Source organism: Varanus komodoensis, unplaced genomic scaffold (genome assembly GCF_004798865.1).
Source record: "Varanus komodoensis strain SLA01 unplaced genomic scaffold, ASM479886v1 scaffold3, whole genome shotgun sequence".
NCBI lineage: Eukaryota > Metazoa > Chordata > Lepidosauria > Squamata > Varanidae > Varanus > Varanus komodoensis.
In genome coordinates, this window is record NW_025335761.1 from 32,923,745 (window position 1) to 32,946,512 (window position 22,768).

At 41.0% G+C, this 22,768-nt stretch overlaps 1 protein-coding gene across 1 annotated transcript in view; it reads right to left on the reverse strand.

Annotated features, from left to right (window-relative positions):
• SLC25A21 (solute carrier family 25 member 21) overlaps positions 1-22,768 on the reverse strand; it is a 303,709-nt gene that overhangs the window by 2,990 nt on the left and 277,951 nt on the right. Inside the window, exons 5-9 of the mRNA XM_044437123.1 lie at positions 19,451-19,510; positions 13,242-13,349; positions 5,702-5,866; positions 3,003-3,184; positions 1,063-1,115 (exon numbers count right to left, since the gene is read on the reverse strand). Of these exons, the coding sequence (XP_044293058.1) occupies positions 1,063-1,115; positions 3,003-3,184; positions 5,702-5,866; positions 13,242-13,349; positions 19,451-19,510 (568 nt within the window). The remainder of the gene's footprint in view (positions 1-1,062; positions 1,116-3,002; positions 3,185-5,701; positions 5,867-13,241; positions 13,350-19,450; positions 19,511-22,768) is intronic.

The following is a 22,768-nucleotide window of genomic DNA, read 5'->3' on the forward strand; positions in this document are numbered from 1 at the left end:
TGTGCCTCTCTTGTAATACTGGATCCTAAAGTTATCCTACAAACCTGACTGGTGGGAGATTCAGATAAAACAATGTATTTTGTCACACACCACATGGTTAAACATTTGCAACCACAAAATGCAGAGATGGCACCAACTTGGATGGCTTTAAAGGGGTTTTGACAAATTCAGGGAGGATAACAGTGACGTGTTCAAGTCCTTTACTCCAAGTCTTGACTCAAGACATTGCAAGAAATTTTAGAGGCAAGTCTCAAGTCTGTCCCTCCTCCTGTCCCCTTGTCCCCCCCCCACTGCCTCCCTCATACCAAAAGCAGAGCTGAAGCCTTCCCTTTCTACTATCACAAGCCCCTTCTCCCTCTGCTGTGCTCATGCCTGCCTTCAGAGATTGACCCAGAGAGCAGAAATATTGAGTTGAGTCAAGATGAGCTGCTCATTGCTCCCAAGTCAAGTCCAAGTCAAGTCCCATAAGAGTCGGACTTGAAAGTGAGTCACTCAACGTGATCCCCCAACACTGGAGGATGCAGCTATCAATGGCGAGATACTAATCATGATGACTATTATTACCTCCAGCACTGGAAACAATTTGCCTCTTCTTGGGGAACAAACTTCAAATACATTCAATGCTATATAAATCTATTAAACAAGACTGACAACAATAATAGAGACTAGTGTACTGCTTGTGGGCTTCCCATAGGTAGCTAGGCGGCCACTGAGTGAATGGACTGCTGGATTAGACAGGCCTTTGGTCTGATCCATCACGGCTGCCCTTCTGTTTTTAGACTTTCCCTTCCCCAGCCTCCTTCTGTTTTCCTGCCCTTATGACAATATTGCAACCTGAGCAGTGAGCAGTTGCAAGGAACAGATGGAGGGAACACCAAGCGCTAAAAGAAAAACATAATGCTGTAATAAGAGAAATAATTTATATAGCAGTGTAATTTCACTGTTAAAATGTTTGTATGTGTATATTTTGTGCTTTAATGGATAAAAGCAAAGTTTACAAACAATCAAGGCAAGATTAAAAATATAATCAAGGCAATACAATCAAGGCAAGATTAAAGTTACCTGGGCCTAGCCTCATGATTTTAGGAACCAAGCCTTTGTACAAAGCTAGAAATCTGGAGAAAAGAATGAAGAAGTGTTTATTGAAATGGATAGCAGAAATGCTTTATATTTGTTCCATTCCTAAGACAATGCATGGAAAAAGTTACATGGAATAATAAATGTACAGTGTCTGTACTCTAGCATCTTAGACTGGGCTCAACAGCTTATTAATATTCAGCTACAATGGCTATGTTGCGCTACCTTCATTCAAAAACATGGCTTTAATTAATGAGACATTTGCAAGATGACTTTGTTAATAGCAGCTGCACTGCATATGAAATGTCATGGTGATACGTGAAACTTCCATGGTTGAATTCTTGCTATAAATGGATTTATGTCCGTAAAATTCAGGGTGCTGCTGTCATAGTGATCCTTCAAATGAGATACTTTGCATTGGACCAGTTTCTTACAAACACACCAAAGAAGCCGATGTTTGCATTGTCACCCTCCTACTCAAGCTAGAATGGAATGGTCAACAACAATATTTAAAGTCCCAAAAAGCAGAAAAAGGGGAGAGAAGCGGGGGCAGAGAGGCAGAGGGAGACAGGCTAAGATGAATGTGATTTTCGTCATGGTCATCTATGGACAATTTCAAATGTTTTCACACATCCGTGACATGCTTATAGAAGGGCTGACATGCCGGGAAAGCTCCAGTAGCATTATTTACAGTAGCATGATTGGTTTCCTGGAAATTGGTTGTGTTAGCAAGCACTATGCATGTTGTGCAAATGTTGGTTTCTGCTACTGCAAGATCAATAACATGAGCAACTGGACACTGCTGCATCTCTTTGGTGAGAAATAAGTTTTTGAGGTCAGACTAGGAGCAAAGTCAGATGTGCACAAGTGGACATTTTTAGAATTAATTAGAACAATTCTTTTTCTTTTAGCTGTGCATTGCCACTCCCTGAAAGTCCAATTTTGAATGTGACTTTCTAATGCTACTATATAGGGATGCATGGATTTTGTTAACTCTGCATCATCAATGTTTCTTGTTCAGTTGTTTGCTTACTGATGGTATCCAAATTTGTTTTTATGGATGCATGGCAATTTTGTTTCCCTTTGTCAATGAACATTGGTGGTAATATGTATTAGTAGTACTGTACATTAGCAGATTGCGCAGTTGTGCACATCCCTTCAAATGTAAAAAAAAAAAAAATGGTTTACAAGTCAGTAGAGTCTGCCTGAATCAGAAAAAGCCAGTCCACTCCAAGATCTGCAAGTCAAATTCATAGGAACTCTAAATTTTCATCTCTTGCAGATTTCTCTCTTAGCACGAGAGGGATAATTAGCCTTGGCAGCTTGGTGTGTAGCAGCGAGGTGTCTGGGCCGCCAATGTCCCTGCTTCTGAAGCGGCCAATCAGTTGCTGACAGTACTGGTACTTCTCTGCTCCTCTATGTAAAAGGAACAGCCAAGACCTTCAGCTGCTCTCTGGACTTGGGACGGCCATTATAACATTGCTTTCTTCAGCAACACAGCACTTCAGTCCATTTTCATCATTCACGACTGGAACAATTACACAGAAGATACCTTGCTTTTCTAATTGATCAGCAAAAGACTGCAAGTTTGAAATAAGTCTGCAAGTATCAAACTGATTCTAAGGTATCTAAACAAAGATGTTCTGCTACAGATACATGAGCCATTTTTAACAAATGTACGCATGCATGCACAACGTAATAATACCTTTGCAAATGAAAATCCAGATATAGGAATACATTTTCTTTCAATTAGTTATATGCACATTTCTGGAATGCTAAACCTTTGAGCACTGCTGATATGTAAGCATTGTGCAGGGTGGTTTTTATGGGCCTCATCAAACCTGAAATATAACAATGTGGTTTTATGGACTCCTATGAATAAACCAGGGGCCTGGGCATTTATGATTGAAATAAGAATGCTTTACCCTTCTTCTTTATAGACCGTTGCCATAGTTTTAAAACAGGTCCTGTACTTGATCTCTCCAGGAACTGGCTGCGGTCCTTGAATCCTACTTTTCGCAACATCAAAAGGGATGTTAATAATCGAGGCTATTGTTCCTGAAATGAGTCCGATTCCAAATTTCCTCAGAAACTCCAAGGCTGGATCCTAGATAAACAAACAAACAAGCAAGCAAACAAATGAGGAAGAGGGACAGAAAGAATGAAGGAAAGGCACTAAAAGAGGAACAGAAGCACCTCAATTGGTTAAAGACTATAAAGTAATATGCATTTAATCAGAATGCTTGCACGACACGACACACTCCTGTTATTCTAGCGGAACACATTAGGATTTCCTACACTGGGGCTTGTTTTCTTGACAATCCGATTGGCTATGTTTTTACACATGGTCTAAATTGCTGAAGTACACATTTCCTCACACAGGATTTATAAACACAGTTCATAAAGCAAGACCGGTACGGCATATGGGGATGATTTGTATAATTGGGCTTCACAATGTACTTAGTATTACTGTATCAAAACGGGAGAAATCCAAGCACACTATTAGCTAATTGGCCAGAATATTTTACAAATGACAGCAACTTCCACCATGAAGCCTACTAAAATGCTCATTTGTGTGTTGGACCCCCAAATGTTAAATTAAATAAAGGCTAATCTCAGTCTGCTGCTTTCCCCTCCAGGTTTTTTACATTTAGTTTCACGTGTGTAACTGATGCACTGTACTAAACAGCACTGGCTTCCTGCTATTAACAATCCAACAGCGGTGCAACGGCGAAGCAGACTTCAGCGCCGGGCACATTAGAAACAGTAGTAACTCACTAAGCTAATTGGCTGAAGAATTTACAACACATTGTTCCCAAAGCCTACTATTTGCCCTGGCAAAAAAACGGAATTGGTTGTAAAGCCAACCTCGAAACAACGTTTTTCTGTATGAACTGAGACAATCCAACTGTGTTTGTATTCCCTCAGACAGCCTTCCTACCCAGGTACTCTCCAGAACATCAAAGTGCTCAATTAGTTGATTTGGAAGTGAAATTTTCCTTAATAAAGTCTAATCCCATATGTGTGAATACTAGAAGCTGAAAGTGAATGCTGTCATACTAAATTTCCTGGGTAATTTATAATAGGACTTTAAAAAATCTTCAATTTTACACGGTGGAAGAAAGAAATACAGTCTCTAAATGCTCAACGGTATGCTAAATACAGAGCGTGTTTATTCCATTGCGTGGCAACGAGATCCGCAAAAGAGAGCAAGTCAACTGTAAAATCTTCATGCCGGATCATGCATGATCCTGAGCAGCAACTTGCATCTGGCACTGCAAAAGCTCAAATCAAACATTCATTTCATGTGAACACCCATACTTTAGAAATTCTCTCTTAGATAGATGGAATATATATGTGTGTGCATGCACACATGTATTTGCCCATGCAGTCACAGGCTTCTCTTAGAATACACTAGCATCCTACTTTTGCTTCCAGTTTCAGAGTTTGCATATCACTCCAAAAAGAAGCTGGCATGAAATACTGGAGCATTCAGCTGATGGGGCCTGCAATGCCCTTGGAGCATCCCCACATGCTATGAGGACATGGGTTCACAGTTCAAGCCCTGTACTACTTTTAGGAATCAGAGGCGTTGCATTTTCCCCCAGACAATACAACACGGTACAAGACAATGCAATACAATACAGTATTGGCTTAAGGGATGCCAATGTTGTGTTAAAGGAGTAGTTTAACTGCTTTGGTATTTAGGATTCAGATTTCCAAGTTTGCCTTTTACTCATTTATGGCCTTGCTCATGCTCACTTTCTTTTCCCACCTCTGTCTTCCATTCAGTCTGGAGCCTTAGGCAAGCCAGGTTGTCTCCATCTAGTCAAAAGATAGGCAGCACACAGCCCATGGGCCTCAGGTAGCCGCCACAGGCAGCCCATGGGCCACAGGTAGCTGCCACAGGTAGCCCTACACTGCCCCAATGTGCCCAGATTTAGGAAGGAAAAAAGCAAGATGATTTGCAAGCTAATTTTAACCTTTTTGAGGTTCCACAGCTCATATAGGCCAAAACTCATGTACAGATTGTATTCTAGTTCTACATGTGTGTGCATGTACAGCTAGCTGAGGAGTTTCCAAGAGGCAAAAATCATCCATGAACCTCCAAATTTGCCTACCCTGATCTAGTTCAACACTGTGTTTCCAGTGGTGGCCAGCTAAGTGTCTTTGTGTTCCACTGGGCCTGGATTCAGATTTAGCCACACTTGTAGACCCAGTGAAATAAATAGGAATTAAGATACATAGCCAGAGACAGTTTAAGTTCCACAGATGTTAATGAGTCTGTTGTAAGAATGATTATATCTGGAGCCAACCATTGCGGCTTATCCCAATAGTGAAATATAGCTTCTGAACATAGCGTCATCCCATTTGGTGATCGAGCCTTGTAAGACAGTTTTGTAATGAGCAATGAAGAAAGGTAGAAGGTTCTTTAGACCACAAGAGTTTTGAATGTGTGAAGCCAAGGAAATGCACTGAAGAACTGCCTGAAAAAGTAGGTGGGACTTTTAGAAACCCCACCTTCTGGAGTGCTCGTATATCTTCAAGGAACGGTAGGGAGTCATCCAACCACCTCATTTATGGCATGATTATTTGTTCATGTTTTCTAAAATGAGCCACTTACCTTATGGACAGGAATTATGTTTTTCACATTGAAGTAGAATCCAAAATAAACCATATTAAATACTCCATGACGCCCCAAGGTAGCAGATAACCCCTTGTTGAGCCCTTGGAGACCTAGGCCATGGGCCCGAATAATCTGCTGAGCTTTGGCAAATGTAGATGGTTGCTGTATGAACAGAGCAAAATGCCACAAAGAATGACATTTAAAAAAAACAGGTTTCACAGCTTTATTTTTAATTTAAAAAGCTCAGTTGCAAAAATTACAATGAAGAAATAGCACAATGCATAACAAATTATTATTATTACATTGCATTTATATCCCACTTGTTTCCTCTTGAGAGGAACTCAAGGGGGCTTACAAAGTTCTCCTCCACTCCCTTTTAATCCTCATAACAACAATCTTGTGAAGTGGGATTGGCTGAGAGTCTGTGACTGGCTCAAGGTCACCCAATGATCTTCATGGCCAAGCAGGGTCTAGAACCTGGATCGTCTAGGTCCCCATTTGAGATACTCTAAGCACCATACTACATTTCACTAGGTGAAATATATCCTACATAGAAAAAATGTATCCTTTTTACCACTTGCCTATTTACAGATATATCTATTGAGAATTCTGTTATCACACAGAATTCTGTTATCAGATACACTGAATGAACTGGTAAAGATTCCATGGATAGTAGTTAGTGAGGGCTGTCCCACATGGTACATTGTCACAGGAACAGAGGAAGCAGTCTTGCTTGTGGAATCAAACTACTGGTCCATCTGGTTTATGGGAGGTATAGTCCAAAACATCTGGAGGATACCACATCATCTACTGGGGTTCTGGCAAGGGCTTTTTCCAGCCTCTCTGGAGAGATCAGGGACTGAACTTGGGACCTCCTGCATGCACTGCAGATGGTGCACTGCACAAACTATGACAAAACTGCATGAAGCACGAGAATGTGTGTGCATAATTTTATCTTTATTTCTATGTGAAGTAACAGAAACTATCAGGCGCCATAAGGAGTCTTTTTCAGGACGCAGTGCTAACAAGGCCATACAAATACCTAAGCCCACCTGTGTACATGACTACACACGCATGTGATTTATTGAATCATGCTGTCTGTGGACAGATTCTTGGCACAAAACATGGGTAAAGCTTAAGCAGATCTGAAAGAGCAACTGAAGGTGCTCCTGGAAAGGTGGAATGCTCCTCAGTTGTGGGGCTGCATGTGTGGATATGCCTATCAGAGAGACTTGTCTTCTCCTGACTGCACCTGTTTTAACGTCCCAAGCACGAGTGCGTTCTCTCAAACCCATGATGGTAATTTTGCCAACCTTCTGCTCTGCTGGAACAAGCAGGACTCCAGTTTTGCCGTAATGGCAAGTGAGTGAAATGGCAGCCCCACCCAGCGCACAGTGGAATCCTGTACAGTGTCTCACTGGAAATGTAGTGCCAGAGAAATGTTGCACTGCCAAGGCATGAGACGAAGGATGTTTTGGCAGCACACTGGCCCAGCCGCGCCACACCTGACTAGCAAGGGACATTGTTTTAAGTACACCTGTGCAATACTTTGTTTATGCCTCAGCAACTGAACCTTCTTCCTAATACTGACAACATGTCACCTCATTTTGATCATCTTGACAAGGAAGTCTCCAAGCTTTGCCAATCAATGAATCACAACCTGAAGGAGATGTGCCAGTTTTTCAAGGCTGCTTGTTCTAAGCAGCCATTGTGCTCATCCTAGAACTGTTCTTCAGTTTATCATGGAAATCTTGAGATTATAGCCCATTTCAGGTGTTTAGAAGGAACAAGTAGAGGGCAAAGGATCTGCGTGCAAAAGCTCTGCCCACAATGGCCCTAGTTGAGCAAGAGTGAGCTTCGAATATTCAAATCTGGTACCTTCCAGATGTTTGACTACAAGTCTTATAAGCCCCAGTCAGCCTGGCCAATGGTCAAGGATCATGGGGTTTACAGCTGAAAACAACCAGATGGAATCAGGTTGCCTATGTCAGGATTTGACAAATGCACAGAAGATAGATAAGGCTATTCATGGCAAGTGACCACGACAGTGATACATCATCTGCCGTTTCAGAAGTAGTAGGCACCTTGGCTGCTGCAACAGAAGGCTGCTACTGTGCCAATATCCTGCTTGCGGCCTCCCACAGCATTTGGCTGTCCGCTCTGGGAACAGAGTGCTGGCCCGGACAGGCTCTTGTGCTGGCCCAGCTCGGCACAGCTCTTCTCACACTGTTGTCTGCAGCTTCCTCCCCAGGGACTGAGATGTGGAGGCTGGGGCTCATGTTCGCAAGCCTGCTTCTGCCTCTTCTCTTCTCCTTACACACTCTTGACTGTAAAGACCAGAAACTCTCCTAGGTTAGAACGTACTACACCAAAGGGAACATGCTGGTTTCCTATTGGAGCTTTCTGATCAGCGATTGCAAACGTACTGCAACCTTTGTTTTCAGACCATCTGGTATAGACTCTGGCCAAGCAGAGGATATTTTCAGCTAGAGGAACTTTGCATCTAAGTTGTGCAACTATTTCTAAATTCATAAACTGTAAAAATTCCAATAGGGAACAATGCATTATTGTGGGACATTCCTTCTAACAATTTAACTGTTATGTCTTTAGCTCTGGGTTAAAGATTATTTTTCTAGTCAACTGTTTGCTTGCTTAGCTTTGCTTTTTGCTAATGTTACCTTTGTATAATCAAATATTTAATTAGAAAGGGAAAACATGGCTTCCGCTAGGATGCTTAAACAGGGAAATGAAAGCAAGTTTGACTATAGCTCTGTAAATGGTGCTAATTTCAATATACTTATTTGTTTAATGAACTTCCATTGCAAAATGCCAGCAAAATGATCTATCAAATCAGCCAAATGATACTAATAATAACCAACCCATTAGGTTAGTGCTTATTCAGGTGACAGACAAGCTGACCTTTCTTTTACTATTTTGTTTCATGTCAATTTCCATAGGTTGAGTAAGTATTTATGGCTTGGTCTGCATGCTGGCTGGGGAATACTGGGTGTTGTAGGATTTTTTTCTGTCTAAACATGCATAGAATTGTCCTCTGAGTGATCTATTTGGAAAAGTCTTGAGAAAACAAACATTCAGCTGATTCTGCAGACATTTTTAAGGTTGTACTCAAAATGAACAATAAGAAATCAGGGCAAAACTGCTTTGATGCATGTGATGTATCTGTGGAATCCCCAAGTATGATCCGAGTAAAGTTAAGGGATATTAGAAGTCCTATTGTATACGTATTTGTTCAAAATTAAGTCAAACTGAGTTAAGAGTTAGCAATCCTAAATGGAGTGAAGAAGCAACTGGGCCTCTAATCTGCCATTTCCAAAGTCCAAATGGTGTGGGCTGGCCAGAGTGGGAATGAAAAAGGGCATTCTTGCTGTTTTGATTCTCTCATGACTTTTTGCTTTTTAAATCCCTCTTCCCAATTTCATCAGGCGGGAACAATCTGATGTCAGCTACAGAATGGCATTAATAGAAAACCTAATCCTGGCTCCCTTGGAGGAATAAAAGGTCCCTGGATCCAGGGTAGCCTCAGCTGACTACAATCCAAGCCTGCTCCATGCCTCAGTTACAACATTAGGGGGCATGCTGCTGGCAGGAATACTACTGTTGATGGATCAGTACATGCTGAGCTTTCTGTATACTGGGGGCATTCCGTATACGCACAGCCCCCAACAGAGCTCTTTTCCACCAGGAGATGGCTATTTCTGCCCAATTCTAGTTTCCTCTACCCAGCAGAACTGAGTTTTGGATTGTTCTGTTAAGCTGCTGTCTGAATCACGCTGCTGCAGTAATAATTCATATGGGATTCAGTGGAACTTGCTTTTGAGTAGACATGAATAGGGTTGTACCATTAGTCTGCAGGAGAAAAATGGTCTCTAGTTTTTCTGTTAATCATGGCACCCTTCAGCATACAATTTGTTTATGACCTATTATTACGGTGATTTTTATGATTGCCTTTATACTCTAGCCATGAAAGTGGGTGCCCAAACTGCTCTGTGCTTCAAGTGCCATCCAGTATTTAAATAAGAACCTTTCTGCATCTTTATTATATTTTGAGTGAAAATATGTTAATAACTAAAGAGCAAAACCAAACCTCAATTATTTAAATTATTTCTCCCAGTTTTCCCTCTTTTCTTTAGAAAGCACTCAAACATATTCAAACACGTCAAGACATACTGTTCACTGGTGGAATCATTTCTGTTGCATTTGAAGTCAAATACCTTGTTTATTTATACAAGAGTCTTGTATGAAAAGCATACAGAACGGGGGGGGGGTGGGGAGAGAGAGAGAGAGCGAGAGAGAGAGGTTAGACTTCTGTATGCCCCTGGAATTAAAGGCACTGGTTACAAGTACTCTGTAGTAGGGGCTACAAGAGTGAAAGTTCTATGGAGAGCGGGGGAAATACTCTTCAAAGAACTCCATCCTGCAAGTGCCCATGCAATCTTTAAATAAGAGTCTTTGGTATATAATACAGACTTGGTCCTGTTGATTGGAGGACTAGGGACAAATTAATCTGTCAACTATGACTTCTCATTTCTTGATCTGTCCTATTTCTATATATATATTTTAAAAGTCTCTAGAATGTATAATTTTCTGTGCTTTTTCTCTTCATATATGCATCTTTGTACACAATTTTGCCCAACACACACATAGTTTGCAGTTTTCCCTAGTATCATCCATGTTTGTATGCTGTTTTCACAAATCCACTCATTTGTTTGCAACAGTCCCTAATAGTTTAATGCATATTTTGATCAGAAGAACAGCATTGCTAAATTCAGGTAAGAACAAATACTGAAGGATAATTGCATTTTGGTTTTGTGTTGGTTCAGGCAGTTTCAGATTAAAATACCTCCTACTCCCTGAAGAAACAGGACTGCAGCTGAACACTGAGACAAAAGAATTATATACCTTAGCTCTCAACAGTAAAGAAATTGAAAGATTTTGCATATTTGGCTGAGACATCAATTCAAATGGAGACAGCAACCAAGATATTCGGAGACTGAGACTGGGAAAGACAGAAATGAAGGAACTAGAAAAAATCAAGTGCATGGATGTTTCACTAGAGGCCAAGGCCAAGATCTTCTATACTATTTTATACCTGATTACTATGCATGGGTGTGAAAGCTGGACATGGAAGAAAGCTGGCAGGAAGAAAATGGATGCATTTAAAACATGATGCTGGAGAACAGCTTTGTTAACACCCTAGACTGACAAAAAGACAAAGAAGTGGGTCCTAGAACAAATCAAGCTGACACTTTTCCTAGAAGCTAAAATGACAAGGCTGTCAAACTTTGTGCACATCATGAGAAGGCAAGACTCACTGGAGAAGACAAACACGCTAGGAAAGGGGATTGACTCCATACAGGAAGCTACAGTTTTGAATTTAAAAGAGCTGGGCAGGGATATGAAGGGCAGGATGGTTTGGAGGGCAAGTTGGAGATGAGTTGACAGAAACACATCCCTAACCCAGACACAAGAATGTCAGTAGGTCTGGCTGGGGTATGGTGGGAGCTGTAGACCATATTTCTGTCTAAACTTGCACATGATGCAAGTTTAAGATGGTGTTGTGTGTGTGCGCGTGTGTGTGTGTGAGGGAGGAGTGGGGAGGCAGAGAATCAGCAGGATCAGAACTGTCTTAGAGAGGGAATTTCACCCTTTCTTCTTCTGCTTCAATTCTACCCACCTCTCCTTTTCCGAAGTTACCATTTGCTTTTGGAGAAAACCCTCATTGCTGTCAAAGATGCAAGAGCATGTCCTGTCTACTTTGATCTCTGATTATGAAACTAAAATGTGTAAGGATGGTTTGGATGAAGACACTGTCCTAGTGAAGGAGCAGTGAGCAGCACTGGAAGAGGGTTATGTCTGAATTGCAGAGCACCTACTTTGCATGCAAAAGGCCTCAAGTTCAGTCCCTGGAACCTCTGGGCAGGGCTAAGAGAAATCCTGCCTGGAACCTTGCAAAGCCTCTAAGAGCTGGATGGACCAATGGCCTGACCAACACAAGGCAGCTTCCTGCATTCTTAATTTTTCTGAGCAATTTCTGTGTCAACTAAAGATCATAACTGTGATCCAAAGAACCACAGAACCAGTACTGTGCACCCAAGAAAACTTAGGAATATGTTTTTCAAAGTGCATTCACATCACAATGCAAGCATCTACACGCATTTGTATATACAAAGTTGTCTGGGTGGTTCACAATCATTAAATGACATGATAAAATGAAACATAAAAGTTAACAACAACAATTTAAGATAAAATAACCACATAAAAGCTAGCAACCATGTAAAGATTTTAAAATACAGGAACAGATTTAAAGCTACAGAAACTGAATGACTAAAAACGCCTGGGTAAGTAAGAAAGTCTTCACCTGCAAGAAATGTTCATGACATAGACAGCAGGCAATATACTGCTTAATATAATAAAATCTCTAAGCAGTTCACATGTAAATATACATTAGATATATACCTATAAATGCAGGGAGCCCTGCAGCACTCAGAGCACACACTGAGGGATAGGAATGTGTGGACGTGGGAAGTGGGATTGTGCCAGTTGGTCCCACGTATGCTGCCTACATCTAAAAGAAGACTCCCTGCACCTTTGCTCCTTGTGTGGAAGAGGGCATTTCAGCAGGAGTCTCTTGCTGTACTTAAACTCTCTCTGCACAGCTGTTAAGTTGCAGGGCCCCTTTCCTCATTAACTAACACAAGGTCACCCTAATCCAGCTCCTCACCAATATATTTTGTGCCTCTATTGGCAGCTGCCAACGGGGCCTATGTGCTTCAGCTCTGTGTATCGCAAGAATGGGGGAACCCATGTCCATGCAGATGTGGAGTTACAATTTCCTCCAAATCTTATCACCAGGACATGATGGAAATGGGAGTCCAGTATCATCTGGGGAACTACACATGCAGGGCAGCCAAGGGAGATGGCCAGAGGGTGAGTTCCCATCCTTGCCTTTACACATCCATATCCACAGAGCTATGGTATGACAGAGCTATAGCTGGCTGGGCCAGCACAGCAAGAGTTCCCAACACTGCTGCTCTGCACCTACGTGTTGGCAGGATAAAAACACCTAGAGATATTTTACCAAGTAATGTTGAAAAAGTAAATTATAGGCTTACCTACACAGACTATAAAATCTAAAAGGAGGATATATTTTAAAAACAAAGCCCTCTTTCCTTTCTATTCTCCCCCTTTCTTGTTCTTTCTGCCACTTCCCTTCCCTTGGTTCAACATGAAATCCATCTTCTGACTAATACACAGCAAAGGAAACTCTAGGAAAGTTGAAGAGCCACTTCCAAATAATATTTTCCACCACATCATCCATATCAAATTTACTCTCCCAGCTGTTTTGAAATAGCAACACTTAAACTAGGACCATCGCTTGTTGTAAACTGCCCCAGGAAATCCCCACCACCACCACCACCACCACCACACAACTATTGTACAGGTCCTGATTAAGATTTTACTTATTGTCCAAGTGCTTGTATTTCCCAACATATTGAAAAAATATCTGTTAACATACCTCTGTGAAAGCATCCCGATTTGCCTGGAGGCTAACCTTGACTACTTCAAAAGGGTTAACCACAACTGCTTCTGTTAGTCCAGATCCCAAGCCAGCAACTGCAAATGTCTAAAATAGTTAAATCAATCAGTTCTCATGTGTACTGCAGTAAAACATCCTGCACATCAGATTCTGAAGTTGAGCATTAAGCTGACTGATATGATGAAAGTAGAGAGACCAACCCTTGTGCAGTAGTATACCATTACTAAACAGCTTTCGTCCTTGATTAGATGTTGACAGTTCATGTAGAAGAAATTACAAAAGCCACAAACCACATTCCAAATATTCAAAATAAAATGTCAAAGTCCTATCAACAACACATTCTCTCTTGCTGGGGAAAAGGAAAAGAAAAAAGCTTTGTGATTGATTTAAGAAATGCATAAGGGGAAAATGTGTGCCCTCTGCATTCTTTCTAGGAACAGTATTACCCCAGGAAGACTAATTTACACATTATTGTATGTACAGCATTGCCACAATGCCAGCTCTTAAAATCAGGAGCTATGTTCCCAGTTCAATGAACAATCTTTGAAAAATAGTTCTCAGGGGAAATTTCGCCTCTGAAAACATGGTGAGGTATTGATAATAATGATAATACTGACTTGCGTATATGCATATAAAAACCGGTTGATGGTTGGGAAATTAATATAATACAAGAAACTGAAGTTGGCACTCAACATATCTATGCAACCAGAGCAAATAACTAAAAAAAATTAAGAAGCACTTTAAACTTTATAAAATAGTTTTCATTCTGTTTAACCACTAATCATGCACAGGCTTTAGGCAGGATTAAGACTACTGGGTGGTATCCAATTAGTTACTCCTGCCAATGGAACTACTTCCATCAGTTAAACATGGAGAGGACTTCAAGGGGGAAAGAGGGGATTGTCTGCTCATGTGACACTGGATTTCACTTATTAATTTCACTGGGATCTATGAGCTTTTCTATGTGATGAATTTATTGTGCTTGTCATTCCCTACAGTTGTTTACTGGTTCATCAGAGGATGTCATGAATGTCCAATTTCTCTTCTATTTTAAAACAGCAAATTGCTTTAGAGCAGAAAAAAGTGGTATTATTTAAGGGAAGTGAAAGAAAACCCCATTTCTACTTGTGTAATATGCTATTCTGCTATGTGACAGTGCTACCTAGGGGATATGTAGTGGCAAATCAGGAAAGGAAATTCTTTGTGTAATGCTTGGATCTCAATTTTGCAACAAAACCAAAAATAAATTCAGCTTATAAACCATGTTGTGCTCCATGCTATTTCCAATGTGAAAAGACATTTTAATCAGTACATTTAGGCTTCTGTAGTCCCTGTTTTTTCCAACAACAGCTGAAGTTTGGGATGGAGATCATTTCAGGATAACTAATTCTGCTTAAGACTGCTGCTACTGCAATGAGCTCTATATGGGACTATAATGAAGTGTATCTGGAAGCTTGAATCAGTGCAAAATGTGGCAGATAGGAAATTAATCAGTCCATGATATACTATCACTCTACTACTGCGAGATTTGCACTGGTGCCAATTGCTTTCCAAGCTTTAAACTACTGTATTTTTCCATGTACAAGACACTGCTTTTTCTTAAAAACATTTACTTAAAAATGGAGGAGCGTCTTATACACCGGGGGGGGGGCATTTGGGGGGGGGAGACTGGCACGCATGGTGGGGGCAGCAGCAGCTTGCTTGCTGGAGATGGCTAGGAAAAGTGGGGGGCGTCCTATACATGGAGGCGTCTTATAGATGGAAAAATATGGTATTTAGGACCTGGCTATCCAAGGGACTGCCTTTTGTAGTAAAAATTCATTCAGTTGTTGAGATCAGCAGGTGAGGCCCTATTAGAGGTCCTCTCCCTTTTAGAAGCCCATTTGTCCAGCTGATGCGAAAGCAACATTATACGGCACAAATATGGATTGTGGGTATTGGGTAATATAGTAATGCAATTAAAAAAACAACCAATGAAATGTTTTATTTTACAAGATTCTGCCAGTACCATTAGTATTAGGCAATTTGGGTATTGCTTTCTATAATTCTGCACCTCCCAGAACACATGCAACTGTGAAGCAATTGTTTTATTGTTTTGGTACAAATGCTGATTCTAAGACCATTGGGAATTAAATTCCACTAAAATCATTGAAGCAGAATTTCAACCAACTAATTTATTTCTGGTATCTAAAAGAGGAAACCAGTAAGTTCATAATAAATTAAAGTAAAGCAAACGTAGCTTCTTTTTTTTTTTAGCTCTACAATGGTAATTTTTAGCATGACAATATAATTTCCTTTCAGGAATCCCCCATCTAAGACCAACTGTATGCTTCTTCTGCATACTTTTAATGTACCAAAGTCAGAGAAAAAGGGATGTTGCTTACCTGTAACTGCTGTTCTTTGAGTGGTCATCTGTGCATTCACACATATATGCTTTTGTTCCTGCACAAAGTCTATTGTCAGGAAGCTTTTATAGCTAAAGCTTTAATTTTAGGTGGAAGCTCCTCTCTTTCCTGTTCCCAGGAAGCATGGAGACCTTTGTCTAGGATTGTTGTGAGTCCATTCCTCTCCAGCACCCAGTCTGTGTATTCAACCTTCCTTGAAGTGCTGAGGGAAGCAGCAGGAGACTTCCAGCACTGCTTAACAGTCTGGAGCACAGCTGGTAGGAAGGGGATGCCATCTCAGAGCCCAGGGGATCGAAAAGACTGAGTCAGCAACCTGGTCCCTGTTAGTCAATTTCCAGTCCCAAGTCAGTGGCTACCTCAAATATCTGCTTTGTGAAGCAGCTCATCTACTCAGAAGGTGATGCTGTGTCCTGGTCAAACACCACAGCAGCAGGGGGCAGCTGTGATGGGTGTGTGTTTGTTTCCCATGCTGCAAAGTACTTGGTAGGCATGCCATGAGGAGAGCGGGCTTTATTTATTTATTTATTTATTTATTTATTTATTTATTTATTATTTTTCGATTTATATCCTGCCTTTTTCCTACAAAGGGCTCAAGGCAGCTTACATCATTTTCCTCTTCCATCTTATCCCCGCAACAACAACCCTGTGAGGTTGGTTGGGCTGAGAGTCTGTGACTGGCCCAGAGTCACCCAGTTGGCTCCATGGCTGAGCGGGGACTAGAACTCAGATCGTCTGAGTCCCAGTCCCATGCTCTTAACCACTACACCACACTGGCTCTGGGGTCAGACTAGATGGCCTGGCAGACCCTTCTGACTCTTTCAGTTTCTATATTTCTACGTTTTTAAGGTCACTCCAAAGTGGAAGGATGATCTGGCCCTTTATTAGAGAGCTCTACCACCCACAGGGCCTTCTTCCATAACTCTGCCTTAACGCAATCAAACTCGGCCCAATGTTTCTTGCTTGTTTCATGAAGGCCTGGCAATGTGCACAATGTGCACCCAGTGAGAGAAGGCAGAAGGGCTGCCCTTTGGATGGGGGCACCTTGGTATTGCAGGTGGCACAGCTCCCAAGACAATGCCAATGCCATCTTGCAGATGGGAAGGAAGGTGAGAAAGCTCTGAAAACAAAAATAGGAAAAATTCACAGGCAACTTGGGAAGCGGTGAGGAGCAGTGGAAAGGAAAGCAAGTCGGGATATATTTTTGTAGATTTTTATTTTTATTTTAGGAGAAAAAGAATGAAAACAGGTTGTTGAAGAGAGAGGAAACAAGGGAGGCTTGTTTTGGGCGGAAAGAGAGTGAAAATGACAGAAAGAATGCAGATTACTGGCTTCTGCCCAAAATGAACTCTTAGCTATAGACGCTTCCTGACACTAGGCTCTGCACAGGTGCAAATACCCATATGTGTGATGCCCAGAGTCCATGAAGAAAAACAAGCAGATTAAAAACGGCTTGGGGGCTGGCTATCTGAAGGACCGTCTACACCCATATATACCTGCCCACCCTCTCACATCAGCTTAGGAGGCCCTTTTACAAGCGTCACCCCTCAGGGAGATGAGAGGGAGTAGCAACCAGGCCTTTACATTGCTGCTCCCATCTTTGGAACTCCTTCCCTAGGGAAATTTGCCTGGCACCATCTTTATTTTCCTTTTGGCGTCAGACGAAGACATACCTTTTTCGAAAAAAAAAAAATGCTTAGTCCCTCAATGCTGTGGCCCTTTTTTCTACTGTTATCATAGATGTTTTAATTTGTTTGTGCTTTAATAGGCTTTTAATGTGTTTTTTTTATGCTTTAATATGTTTAATGTATTGTAAGCTGCCTAGGAAGGCCTCGGCAGTTATAGGCAACCTATAAATACACAAATAAATAAATAAATAAATCTTTCTCTTCATGGCTACCTCTTCATTATGACACTCCTTTCCCTTAAAATTCTGCAGTGGTTGAGCCCAAGGCCAGCTTATAGATATCAGGGTTGCTACCATCACCAGGCTGCCTGGGTTCCCCTTTGTTAAATTAACTGATTCTATGAAGCAGTGTCCGTGTGGCCCAGGCTGATTCATTGCCAACAGCCTAAACAGGCTTTGCTTTTAAGTGTGCCTAACAACTAATGTCTTGTTTTCATTTTAACTCTGGAATAGGCAGTGGGCTCCTAATAAAGGTCAAGACTTGAGCATGCTGGTTAGGCAGCTTCTAAAAGCTGGATCGAGCAATCTGTGCTCCTCTAGAATACAAATGCACAGTTTCCAGGCATGCATTTAGAACGCCGCTTTGACCTTAACAATGCTAGGAAAAGGACTCCTTTTAAGAGAGTCTGCTGCTTTTGCGTTTCTTTACCTATGCTTCGTGTTGTATTGCTTATATTTGTGTTTTTATCTTGTTTTCTTGTTTCTTGGCACCTCACCCAAAGAAAGGGTATCTAGCAAATATGGTGAATAAATTTTATGCAAACTGCCAGTGACAATTATGCTGCCAGCAAAAACAGAAACAAAAAACTTCTCTGAGCAGTTTTGTTTTTTTGTTTGGATTGCTGGAAGGTCCTACTACATGGAGTGGCATTTGAAGCTGATGAATGGGTTAAATTCTCCTACATTTTCTCTGCTCTGCTTCATCAGTTCAAGCCCTTTTGACTGCTACAAGTTCCCTAACAAGCCTTTACTTTTCTGGGAAAATAAGCATTTTATTTTTGTTTCCCTTTTGAGTGAGTTCTGCCTAATTCAGAGTTGTTCTCACTCATCTGGATATATACCCTTGCTTTCGTCTACCACCTTGCTGCCCAACAGCTATTGCATCATTACTGCCGTACCCTTGTATCATGATTTTATAATACAAGAAGCATCCCACAGTCCATGAAGCTCAGTGAACCATTGTGCTATTTATTCAAAGCACATGGAAAATTTTTCTCCTTGTGCCATACATCTGCAAGACAAATTAGAGCTTTCTCTGTTTAAAAGGTATATGGTAATGTTAAGGATTTATCTCATGTTCTCTGGAAAAGATGAAATCCACAAGAAGAAAGGATGAGGGAGGGAGGGAGGATATGATCCTTCAGAAACAAGAGACAAATGCCATAATAATGGTGATATAATATATAATCCAAGAACTGAAAAGTGATATTATGTTTCAAGTAGATTTTCATTCCTATTGGCTGATTATGTACATTCTAATAGAAGCCCATGTGCTTTCTGTGAAAAAATATGCTTTCTGTGTTTATCACAAAACTTCCACTGAAAAAGCCAAACTTCAGAAATACTTCCAATTGCAAACGCCTTTAAATAAGAAAACTATAATCCAGATGCTCAGGATTTGTTTTTAGTATACTTTCCAATTTGCATTTTGGTAACATAAAAATCAACTACATGGATTGATACCTGGGTGGCCAAGTTCCTAGACCCTATGAGATACATGCTACCCAGGAATCTAACAGCACAATTTCTTCTTCATATTTTATACACACAAATAACTGGGCCGCAGGCCAATAACAGTGGTAGCTTCACTTATGCACACGAAAAAAGCACCCCCCCCATTAAAATGGAAGTTTCCCGATAAGTCCCTTCTAACAGTCCAAAAAATGCATGAAAGACTGAAGGAATATTTGCTCTGCCCTCATGTGTGAGTGGAAGCGTTTCTACTAGTGCAAAAAACCTTGCAAAAAACCTGCAAATTTTGCCCAACTTCTCTCCAACATGGGAAATGAATGCTCACTCCCAGTGAATCTTTTTTATCCTCCCTATAAAATAAAAAGAACACAGAAGAAGCCCCATACCAATTGAATATTCTCACTTACCAATGCTGGTGTCAGTGAAACATTTCCTAGCAATTTCTTGTATTGTTCAAAGGTGAAAAACTGCAAAGTAAATATAGTGAAATTTAAAACTTGCGAATGGGGTAGAGATTTTATCACTGAAAGCTGTTTACCTTTATTAGCCTCACAGAAGACAAAGAAAGGAAGATCTGATCTGCGTGTACATTGTTGAGCATTTAGTGCAGCACACATGGCTTTGGTTAAACTTCAATCAAACAAATTTTGTTCTCAGATTATTTTAAAAACATTTATCAGAAATGTACAGAATAAGTCTATAAAGATATGATATAAATACTATTTCTTATTTATGGCAGCTCTGCATCTCAATACATTCCTCTTTCTGATATCAAAAAGAAAATAACCATACATTCCAAACTTTTTAAAAATTAACAGTACCTGTCATGTGTACAGCTTTTTGGATTCTCCTTACAGAATATGAAATATCTCCCTATACATTTAAGTTGCTGACTACAGAGCACCTTCCCCTTCTTATTCTTACGATTCTTACTTTATCTTCATGACATGTCAGCAAAAAAGTGAGTAAAATACATGGATGCTCTGTTGCGCAATACCGTATTATAGCAGTATTTTCACTGATGACAAAGTGGTTCAGAATGCTACAGATTTTGCTGCAGGGAAGATTCCTTTAAAATCTCCTAAGAGCACGGTTATTAGATAAAAAAGATATGGTCCTTCAATATTTCATTTATCACTAACATGCCAGTTTTCCAAAATAAACAACCAGTGCACAAGCAGAAGGCACAACGGAACTTTCCTGCCCACTCCTACATACTGCAACTTTCTGAGGCCCCTTGTGCAATGGACTGTGCAGAAGGAACGGACAATAATTTGTTGGAGGCACTGGGCACGGCCTGGGCATGTCCAGAGCTTGTCAACGGTTTGAACCAATTGCCAATTGCAAAAACATGTATTGATTGTCTGTATTGATGGTATAACTACCCCTCCCCCATTCTTATCCAAGGAGCTCCATGTGATGGGTAGCCACAAGGCCACTATTCTTTCCATGACTGTGGGGGCAGCCTTCCAGCTTCGCCTGTGGATGCCCCGGTTCATATCACCAGTTCATTTCACCACCAATCTGGCAGTGCTAGGAGCTGGCCAGAAACCACACATAGGCCCAGGGACCATCTGATGGGGCCACTGGATGTATTAAATGGCCCAAATCTCTTTCCAGTGTAGTCCTGAGAAGAAAAAAGAAGGGGTGAATTCTGTGAACAGTTTTATCCTCCATGGGAGAGATCACCTTTTTGGCTTATTAGCTTATTGCTTTTTTGTTTTTGCTTCATTATCCCTGTACAAAAAAGTACAAAGCTGCTTATAGGAGGCAGCTTACACACTCTACCCTAAAGAAAGTTTGAGGGGTGATTTTTGGTAAGGCCACAGCAGGGTAGAAAAGGGTTAATCATCCCTCCCCCCAATCTCTGTATGCTGGCATTCCAATAAAAAATTAGTTCACCTGAAATGGTAGCTTTTTGGGGGTGGGGTGCAGGGGGGAAACCAAACTAAACTCCAACTACAGGTTTAGCATCATGTCTAGTTTGGTATGTGACATAGTGTCACTTAAAATAAATGTTTTCAAATGCCTAAATGAAAGTTATTAATTCCCTTTTAAAGGCTGCATAGTTCTTTGACTGAAGCTCAGAAGGTGAGTCTGAGGGGTCAATCTTATTTTAAAATCTATATCGTGTTCATGGAATAGCTGTTATAATCAGACTCTTGTTGGAAGCTTCTCCACAACCTACTTGTGGTAATCATGGCAACATTTCAAGATGTTGCCCTACTTTCAACTGTTCTAATATAAAACTGGCAGTGTTTGACTGTACACAGTACTGACCCGCCACCTATTAGGTTGTCCACCATACTGGCAATGCCGCAAAAGCTGATGCTGCATAGTATTTGGTCACATCTGGCATCCTTATTGTGTGCAAGGTATCCTTTTTGTGTGCAAAGTTTATGCCACACCTCATTTTCTCCAAACACAACATCAGTCGATTGCTACTATGATTTTAACTTCCCCTTGTTTGTCTCTAACAGAAATAAATATGGCAATTGCTTATTTACAAATGCCCTGTGAACTATCACTTGAACCAAGTGCCTCGTGGACTCAGACCTGGTGTGTGGACTCATCCCAGATCCTACTTAGGATGCAGAAAGAAGCAAGGATGTGCAATATTTGCATTTGCCATTTAGCTTTCTGACTAGCCAAACCAGATCAAGTATAAACAATGGGACTTACATTCCTGGTCATCCAAGCCAGAGGTGGGCAAAAGGTAAATCTGGATTTACCAATAAATCTCTGGGTGATTTACAATAGATCAACAATAATGTCTGGACCGTCCACTGCAGAAACAAAATGACATCTGCCAATTATGCTGATGCAACGGAAAAAGCTTGGGAAAACCAGAGATGGCTTTTGTGCAGAAGGACTGTGCATTCCATGCAGTTCTGCTACTCAGAACAAATCCTTGGGCTCAAACAACTTTAATTCTAACCATGTGTTTTTGCCCAAGCACTGGTAGGTATAAAAAGACTCTAGTAAAAAAAAGCCAGTCTGATCCCTGCAAACCTGAAGTCTGCCCATTCCTGGTAGAAGCAGCACCTTCTGTGTCCCATGATCATTCTGCACACCTGTCAGTTTGATGTCACCTGTCAGCCGGGCATCTCTGGTTTGACCATACCTGCCCTGTCTGATTCTAGGCTACAACCTGAGTCTAGTTTTGACAATAAGCTCTCTTCTACAAAATCATACTTCCTCCAGACTTTCTGCATGTCATTTCACTGCCTTAAATGTGGAACTTCATTTTACATTGCATCCATAGTTCCTAAATGAGTGGTGGAAATAAACCTTTCGTGAAATCCCATGAGTGTAACGCAGAATCCCTGAACTTGATTCCAAAGAGGCTTGAGGAAACAGTTGCTTGCTAATATCCTCTTCACTCTGTTGAGCTTTCCTTTCTTACATTTCTTTCTCTCTGGCTGTTACATTTTTGCTAGGCTATTTTGGGGGACATCTGGCTATATAAAAATACTGTGCACACTTATAAAACTTCAGATAAAGGCATCACACAGTGGATGATAATGTTTGGCAGAGGGCAGCATGGCTAGACGTTGGAATCAAACATTTTGATCCAAACTGAAGAAGCTGGAAAGAGTCAGGCGAAATTTACAGCACCTGCAGCAAGGGCCTGTGCCTTCTTGTAAATGTCACATCAGACCTTGAGAGGGCTAGCTTTTGGGGGAGATCTCCTTTTCAGCTTGCTGAAAAATAATGCTATTTTA